Source organism: Sinocyclocheilus grahami, unplaced genomic scaffold, assembly GCF_001515645.1.
Source record: "Sinocyclocheilus grahami isolate Dianchi unplaced genomic scaffold, SAMN03320097.WGS_v1.1 scaffold1211.1, whole genome shotgun sequence".
NCBI classification, from domain to species: Eukaryota; Metazoa; Chordata; class Actinopteri; order Cypriniformes; family Cyprinidae; genus Sinocyclocheilus; species Sinocyclocheilus grahami.
In genome coordinates, this window is record NW_015506390.1 from 25,497 (window position 1) to 35,047 (window position 9,551).

The following is a 9,551-nucleotide window of genomic DNA, read 5'->3' on the forward strand; positions in this document are numbered from 1 at the left end:
TTTAAGCAGAGCGACCCTAAGAAAGGCGACTTTAAGGTAAAGGCGACTTTAAGCAGAGCGACCCTAAGAAAGGCGACTTTAAGGTAAAGGCGACTTTAAGCAGAGCGACCCTAAGAAAGGCGACTTTAAGGTAAAGGCGACTTTAAGCAGAGCGACCCTAAGAAAGGCGACTTTAAGGTAAAGGCGACTTCAAGGAAAGGAGGAAAGGCGACTTTAAGGAGAGCGACCCTAAGAAATGCGACTTTAAGGTAAAGGCGACTTCAAGGTAAAGGCGACTTCAAGGTAAAGGCGACTTTAAGGAGAGCAACTTTAAGGAAAGGTGACTTTAAGGAAAGGTGACTTTAAGGGAAAGGCGAATTTAAGGAGAGCGACCTTAAGAAAGGCGACTTTAAGGAGAGCGACCTTAAGAAAGGCGACTTTAAGAAAAGGCGACTTTAAGGTAAAGGCGACTTTAAGGAAAGGCAACTTTAAGGTAAAGGCAATGTACTTAAAGTACTTATAGGAAAATTTGTACATTATGTGGAATGTACAAAACATAGTCACATTAATTTTTAAGTAAATATAATGGGCGTCACCAAAAATTTAGGTTATGTACATATATTGCACGATAAGTTGATATATTGATTATTGCGACAGTCATAGTCTTGATCTTCACCCCATATGGTCTCAGGACCTAAAAATGAGAAGAATATATATACAAAATATTAATAAACAGCTTGCCGGAATACTCAGTTGTTATTAGTCAGTTCAGTTGCTTATGGTCGCTCTTGCTTATGATCACTCTTGATTGCTGTTCAATTGCTTATGATCGCTGTTCAGTTGCCTATGATCAGTGTTGCTTATGATCGCTGTTCAATTGCTTATGATCGGTGTTGCTTATGATTGGGTATGCGGGATATTTAATGCGCATCTTGTCAGAAAGCCGGTTCTGTAATCAGCGGTACATCTCCATCACCTGCAGGCTTTCACATTGAGCAGCATTAACTACACAGAGCCGTTGTTCACTGACGAGCTGCGCAAAAAATCACGCGAATATGAAAGGCTTGTCACAAAGGCTCTTACTGCATGTTATGGTTATTAAACAGTCATTAGCGGTACATCTCCATCACCTGCAGGCTTTCACATTGAGCAGCATTAACTACACAGAGCCGTTGTTCACTGACGAGCTGCGCAAAAAATCACGCGAATATGAAAGGCTTGTCACAAAGGCTCTTACTGCATGTTATGGTTATTAAACAGTCATTATGAAAACCATTATAATTACACAATTTCCTTATGTTGTATTAAGGGGTTTTCATTTCAATCTACAGGCTAAAGTTTTTGAACGAAAAATCCTGACCTTGGCCATTGGTCCACTGTACAAGGCTGACTCTATTCGCGGCGCAATTTAATCTGACTCACACCATAAAAATAAATAAATAAATAAAAACTTGAACAAAAGTTGTGAGAAATCAAGATTAATAGACTTAAACTGTTATATTAAAAACACCTATAAATCTTACAAAAAGTAGGATATTAACTTGGAATGTTTAGATTACATTTAAGGAGGTGTGCCTATGCCATAAAAAATAAAACAATTGAAAAGGTGGCTTATAGTTGAGTGCTATAGGCTAGGCCTAGTTCTAGCACATATTTTAGCACTATAGTCACAATAATGTCACAAATGAAACTTACATTTAATAATTTGCTGGTGTATTTCAGCAGGTCACACATACTTATTCGTTATCTGGCCTTTTGTTAACACATTTATTCCCGTGTACAGAGCCCATGACATGCCGAAAATCATGTCCATGAATTAAGAAATTGATCACTTTTTATCATTACTTTGTATTAATTAAAAAGTTTTTAAATAATAATTAATCCATTTTTACAACTTAATACAACTTAAGAATTTTGTCACACAGCTGCTGTTGCAGCCATAAAAATAGTTCAGTTTGTTTTTAATTGCAAACTTATATTTCTTATTGTTTCATTATTAATTAATTTAGAAAAATGTTTTTTTTTTTTAAGTGACAACCAAGCGGATTATTCAAATCAAATCAATCAAATATCAAATGCAATTATCAATCACAACTTTGGGGGACTTTTGTGCCCTAGGGGTACAACTTATACCCCACTGCGGGGTATGTTTTCGCACAGCTTGATAGCCTCTTCAAATGTGCTGATTCACAAGTTTCTACAAAATTCTCAATCTGAGCTATGACCCGCCAAAGTTGGCCGCATTGCAAAGTCTATGGGATTTTTCGGCTGATTTTTCGCCCACTGTACGAACATCGTGCACCTGATCGCTTATAAAAGTCATAGCACACCTCTCCTCAATAGGCCGCACAATTTGACGCCTGTTTCGTGGGTCTGTGACCAACAATGCGGGACGAGTTACGCGCCGAACTTTGTATGGAAGAAGAAGAAGAATAATTATGTGAGATAATAATAGTGATGCCTTTCCTTTGGCAAGCACCACTAATAATAAGCTTAAGTAGCAGATCAGTAGGTTGGCTTTCTCAAGCCAACCTAATAAGTGATTTAAAATAAATATGTAAAGCACAATACACAATAGACAATAACTGCTTGAACAGATGTTCTACGTATAAATTATACAAGGGAATTTGGATAGATGGAAGATAAGTGAAATCAATAACAAATGTATAATAAATATAAGTATGGATAAGTGGCTATTGCACATGTTTTATTGTACAGTGGGGAAGACATTTAACTGTTTGAGATGTAGATGGCCTGAGGGAAGAAGCTTTTCCGATGTATGGCTGTTCTAGTGCTCAGTGCTCTGTAGTGCCGACCAGACGGCAGCAGTTCAAAGAGGAAGTGTGCTGGGTATGAGTGGTCCAGAATGATTTTGTCAGGCCTTTTGCTCACTCTGGATGAGTACAGTTCTTGGAGGGTGAGGAGGGTTGTACCGGTGATTCGCTCGGCAGTCCGCACTATCAGCTGCAATCTTCTAAGGTCAGTTTTGGTAGCCGAGCTGAACCAGACAGTTAGTGAAGTGCAGAGGATGGATTCAGTGATGGCTAAGTAGAACTCTTTCAGCAGCTCCTGTGGCAGGTGGAACTTCTTCAGCTGGCGAAGGAAGTACAGCCTCTGATGGGCCTTTTTGACAGTCGAGTCATTGTGATTGTCCCACTTCAGGTCCTGAGAGATGGTGGTGCCCAGGAACCTGAATGATTCCGCCACAGTGCTGTTCATGATGGTGAGTGTGGGCGGTGGGGGGGCTTCTCCTGAAGTCCCACGGTCATCTCCACAGTTTTGAGCATATTGAGCTCCAGGGTGTTAAGACTACACCAGACAGCCAGCAACCTTTTGTCTTTAAGCAGACTCGTCACCCTCCTGGATGGACGGCAGCAGTTCAAAGAGGAAGTGTGCTGGGTATGAGTGGTCCAGAATGATTTTGTCAGGCCTTTTGCTCACTCTGGATGAGTACAGTTCTTGGAGGGTGAGGAGGGTTGTACCGGTGATTCGCTCGGCAGTCCGCACTATCAGCTGCAATCTTCTAAGCTCAGTTTTGGTAGCCGAGCTGAACCAGACAGTTAGTGAAGTGCAGAGGATGGATTCAGTGATGGCTAAGTAGAACTCTTTCAGCAGCTCCTGCGGCAGGTGGAACTTCTTCAGCTGGCGAAGGAAGTACAGCCTCTGATGGGCCTTTTTGACAGTCGAGTCATTGTGATTGTCCCACTTCAGGTCCTGAGAGATGGTGGTGCCCAGGAACCTGAATGATTCCGCCACAGTGCTGTTCATGATGGTGAGTGTGGGCGGTGGGGGGGCTTCTCCTGAAGTCCCACGGTCATCTCCACAGTTTTGAGCATATTGAGCTCCAGGGTGTTAAGACTACACCAGACAGCCAGCAACCTTTTGTCTTTAAGCAGACTCGTCACCCTCCTGGATGAGGCCAATAAGTGTGGTGTTGTCTGCAAACTTCAGGAGCTTGACAGAGGGGTCAGTATAGGTGTAGTCATTTGAGTACAAGGAGAAGAGCAGTGGGGAGAGGACGCAACCCTGAGGAGTGCCAGTGCTGATGGTGCGGTTGTTGGATATGAATTTCCCCAGTCTTACTAGCTGTTGCCTATCTGACAGAAAGCTGGTGATCCATTGACAGATAGAGTAGGGCTGCTCGATTAATCAAATGCGTTTGTCATGCGCAACTTGTAAGTAAAACCTTGTAAGTAAATCTCCATCATGTGCTTTCAGATGGAGCAGCATTTACTACACAGAGCCGTAGTTCACTGACAAGCTACGCAAAAACATTGCAGACAATATAATCGCGCAATTATGAAATCATTCTGTGATAATGAAAGCTGTTTGTGTAGCTTCTCAGTGAACTACGGCTCTGTGTAGTAAGTGCTGCTCCATCTGAAAGCATGTGAAAATACCACATTTAATAACATGTTTTTACTCCAAACTCACTTCGTAACATCAGTCGAGTGTTTGAAATAAATCTTTCTTTGAGATGATGTGGCTTCTTACAAAGAGTAAGGCACGTAACATATTTCATAGTATTCTAAGCAGTGATGAAGGCTATGTCAATTAGCATTGCATTATTATATACTTTATTATAATGAAAATTTAAATAGTAATTATAATAAGAACTCAGATAAATCATATATTGTCGTAGTCCTGTGTTTATTAGTGACCTTGAAACAATGAAAGCAGTTAAATCTTCTGTTTATTCAGCTATGGCTATAGGGATTTCCTGGATTTCTTCTGCAGGGCGTTTTTTGGAGTTTCCGTGCGAGAGCGCCCTCTGGCCTTTCGATGGAGATTTACAACTAAAGCAGGCATGGACATCGCACAGCTCCAGTGATCTGTTGAAGACCTGTTCAAAGATGTGGGCCAGTTGGTCAGCACAGGTTTTCAGACAGGCTGGTGTGACACTGTCTGGGCCTGGTGCCTTTCTTCTCTTGTTCTTTCTGAAGACCTGACACACATCAGCTTCACTATTTGAAGTGCAGGCATGGGGGAGAGGGGGATTGCTGGAGGTGTTAATGGTTGTGTTGAGAGATGTTCAGTGCGGGTGTGGGGTGTCGTTTCGAGTTTCGAATCTACAATAAAACTCATTCAAGTCTTCAGCAAGTTGTTGATGTTGGGGTCTTGTAGTTTCTAATGACTTTTAGGCCTTTCCACACTGAAGCCGTGTCAGAAGATATCAGCTTTTTAGTGTAGCTCATCTTAGCCATTCTAATCTCCTTATTCAGTGTGTTTCTGGGCTGATTGTACAAGACTCTTTGGCCTGGTGAAGCTGTTTGAGTTTTGTTGTGAACCATGGTTTGTCATTTTGTATGTTAAATAAGTCCTGGTAGGAATGCACATGTCTTCACAGAAACTGATATAGGATGTTACAGTCTCTGTGAGTACATCCAGATCTGTGGCAGCAGCTTCAAAAATACTCCAGTCAGTGCAGTTGAAATATGCTTGCAAATTCCATTCTGTTTCGTTGGTCCATCTCTTTACAGTCTTTAGTACAGGTTTAGCTGATTTCAGTTTCTGCCTGTAGGTCGGTATAAGATGAAACAGACAGTGATCAGAGAGCCCCAAAGCTACTTGTGGGACAGAGTGATATGCATCCTTTATTGTGGTGTAACAGTGATCCAATATATTACTGTCTCTGGTGGAACATGTAACGTGCTGTCTGTATTCTGGCAGTTCACGGGAGAAATTTGCTTTATTAAAGTCCCCGAGAATGATAATAACAGAGTCCGGGTTGTCTGTGTTTTGATCAGTGAGTTTTTTTTTAAGCCGAGCTCACGTGCGCTTGCGGTGGAATGTAAACACTCACGAGAATGAAGGAGGAAAACTCCCGCGGTGAATAGAGAGGATTACAGTTGATGAAGAGTGCTTCTAGATCGGGACAGCACATCTTCTTCAATGCTGGTACATCTGTACACCACCTTTCATTGATGTAGAAGCATGTCCCACCGCCACACGATTTCCCCACTGAATCTGCGTCGCGATCTGCTCTGAACAGCTGAAAGGCTGTAAGAAAGAAAGAAAGATGTAGCGCGCTGTCCGGAATGGCATCATTCAGCCAGGTTTCAGTGAGAAACAGAGCACCAGAGTTTGAAAAATTCCAGGAGAGCAGAAGAAGTTTGTCCGTTTTGATGGGTAGAGAGTGGAGATTCGCCAGATGGATGCTAGGCAGTGCCATTATGAATCCGCATCATCTGAGCTTCACGAGCGCGCCGGCTCGCTTCCCCCGTTTGCGTGTCCTAAAGCTTCTGAACAGCGCCGCTACTCCGTCGACTACAACGTTCAGCAAAACATCCGAATAATCGAAAACTGGTAGAAGATTTGTGTGGTGTTCTGCTGAATATTCAGCAGTTCATCCCTGGTGAAACTGATTGTATTAGATAAACAAAAGACAGGAAAAACGATCAAAAACACTAAAACAACTGGAGAGCAAAGCATTATGGCAGCTGTGTTCAGCGCTATCTTGAAGCATAGAATATTAATATCATAATTAATAATTACAATAATGTTTCAGGTTCAAACTTACCTTAGTTTATGCCTACAATTCACCACAAACACACTATGAAAAGTAAATAGTAGGCTAACTATTGCAAATACTAAATGGCTAAAAATAGGATAACAAAATTATGACTTCACAAAACACATTAAAAATAAAACAAGTATGAGAACATAGGATAAATAAAACTATTTTACCCTCTATGAGACATATTCATTTACAAATGACGCTAAGGAAATTGCATTTAAAGTATAATATTAATTTTCAACAAGCAAAATTTAAATTTAGTGATGTCATATGACTTCCCCTTCAACCTATAAAATTAAAATGTATTTGCCATGTGCTTCACATTTTTGGTAACAAGGTAGTAAATGAGACATTAGCACATGCTAGGTCACATGCTCTCAAGGCTTCATAGTGAGCTCATTTTAGACTAGAAAATACTGTGTACATATACATTTTTTGTGTGTGTTTTTTACTTGCGTGTGGAATGTTTGGGCTACATTGAAAAAGAAGAGTCTTGTTGACTTTCACTTGTGCTACGATATTTGATTTGAAATTTTAAGAGGGAAACAATGTTAAAGTTATTTTAATGCTTTTGAAACACATGGTTTCCAGGCAGTGAAATTGCATCTCATTTTGTGTCAGGTTTTAGACATTTTTACACATGATTTCCAAAACAACTTTAACAGCACAAGAAAAAATTGAGAAAAAAGATTTTTTATGTTTTTTGAAACAGTAAGACCTTTTCCCTTCTTTTCAGATAGTGAAAAAGCATTTGATTGTATGTGAAGTTTGACAATTTGCCAAAAGTTATTTACCCTAATGGGACAAAGTCAGTTATAAATGATGGAACCATAAAAAAGGTCAAAGGTCATACCTAGAAAACAAATTTTGTAAAATTATTTTACTCCTAAATATATGTAAAATATAAAGTCAGTTATTTTTTCAAGCTGTGAATTCTGTGAGTCCCATAGAGGGTTAGCAAAATTATTCTTTACATTTTCTGACATTTTCACAAACTGTGAGTATAAAGTAGCCTAATTACAACTTTTAAAATGATTTTTGCCCAAGTTATTTTATGTTTATGCTTTTTGGAAATAGATCTTTACTATCCCTAATCAGGCTCACACTCTAAAAAATGCTGGGTTAAATACAACCCAGTGCTGGGTAAAATAGGGACAAACCCAGCAATTGGGCTGTTTTGACCCAGCGGTTGGGTTAAATGTTTAACCCAACCTTCTGGGTAGTAACCCAACCGCTGGGTCAAAACAGCCCAATTGCTGGGTTTGTCCCTGTTTTACCCAGCACTGGGTTGTATTTAACCCAGCATTTTTTAGGGTGTATCATGCCTTGTTATACAGTGCACACAAACAGTATTACTTTGTTTTAACATGTATGGTTACTATGTGACTACCCTGCAATAACGGTGTCTGTTTTGATAATTGATGATAATAGCGCTCTGCTCTCGTCCATGTTCTTCATGGCTACAGTAGCAGCACGGCGGCAAGTAATCGGTATAGCTCGCAGCACCCTCTGCTGGTGAAAGTAATCGTTGTTTTGAACGTGCTGTAAAACTGGGACATTTCCGGGGACGGGATACCAAAAACTGGCACTATCTACCTTTATTATGTGTGTTATGTGAGAATCAAGCCCATTACATTGGTGTTGCTTCAACCATACAATACAAGTTAAGCGGAAAGTAGTTGAAGAAACTTCATGAAGGTCTGCTGTTGTTTTCATGCTCATATGCATTTGGCCTGCTGTGTTTGGTTTGCCAAATGCTTCATTTAAAATAGAATGAAGGAAAAACTTGTAAGCATCATTAATACATCAAACATAAATGATTATAAACCAGTTGATTAAAAAAAATCTATTCGTATTTTGTTTTATCAGTATTGTTGCTTGAACCATGCTATTCAAGTTGAGGAAGTTTAAGAATCTTTTTCTGTTTCTGCAGTTGCTGCTTCATCTGTGTATTTGCAGTGCTGATAAACAAAGGTGAGAACAAAAACTACATCTGAGAGTTAAATTCATACAACATAAATGCCAGACTTTGTGTTTACAGTTAAAGTTTGTGTGATTTTCAGTGTGTCTGCAGGTCACAGTCGAGGCTGTTATTGGTGGTTCTGTTGTCCTGCCGTGTTCTTCAACTCAACATGATCATAAACTTCAAGACATTGATTTGAGCTGGAGACACAATGGTAGCATAATTGTAGTTGATATAATTCCACACCGTACTTCACCAATGACACAGGACCCAAAGTACAAGAACAGAACTGAAACTTTCCCTGAAGAGTATCTAAGAGGAAATTTCTCCATCAAACTCAACAATCTTCAACACACTGATGCAGGACAATACATATGTTACATCCTACATTCATCTCAATATCAGACTGTAGAGCTGATCATCAACGGTATGTGAAAATAGTAGATTAGTGCTAAGTTTTTAAATTTAAATTAGTGTGAAGTTTTTTAAAGTTGTTGTTGTTGTTTTATCTAAATACTGTAAGTGATTGATCCAGTATTTGAGGCTCCCTTTCAGTCAGTCACGTTCCATGTTACGTCAGTCGTGACTGACGAATTGGGATCTCGCCCGAGAGCCCAATCACCTTTGAGTGTTAACTAAACAAGCCAATGACAGTTGGCGTGCGTGTTTTGCCACGCGCACCCTGCCCCGCAGGGCGGGTATAAAAGGAGAGCGCGTACAAACGCACATCAGCTTTTCGCTTCGGAGCCGATCCTTCTACAAGACGAATCTCCGCGAGTGTTTGGAAACAGCTGGCGTTGGTGTTACGGCATGTCAGCGGGGGTTGCCATCCAGGCTGCTGAAACCTCGGCGAACTGCAGCTGCCATTCTGCATTCTTCCCGCTCGTGCGTTTCTGGATGTGGTCGCTTCCTGGCTTCATCTGATGGTCATGATCGCTGTGTCTCGTGCCTGGGCTTGCAGCACGCTGAAGCAGCGCTCATTGATGAGTCATGTTCTCAGTGCAGGAACATGACCATCGCGACGTTGCGGTCTAGATAACTCCTCATTAAACGGGGGGGTGGTATCCCCCTTGCCATGCCCCGCTCTAGCTC

General features: G+C 40.7%; 1 protein-coding gene across 1 annotated transcript in view; it reads left to right on the forward strand.

Moving 5' to 3' along the window:
* The window catches only part of LOC107568073 (ICOS ligand-like), a 26,057-nt gene that overhangs the window by 13,348 nt on the left and 3,158 nt on the right, over window positions 1-9,551 (forward strand). Inside the window, exons 2-3 of the mRNA XM_016253916.1 lie at window positions 8,430-8,470; window positions 8,560-8,886. Coding sequence (XP_016109402.1) covers window positions 8,430-8,470; window positions 8,560-8,886 — 368 coding nt within the window. The remainder of the gene's footprint in view (window positions 1-8,429; window positions 8,471-8,559; window positions 8,887-9,551) is intronic.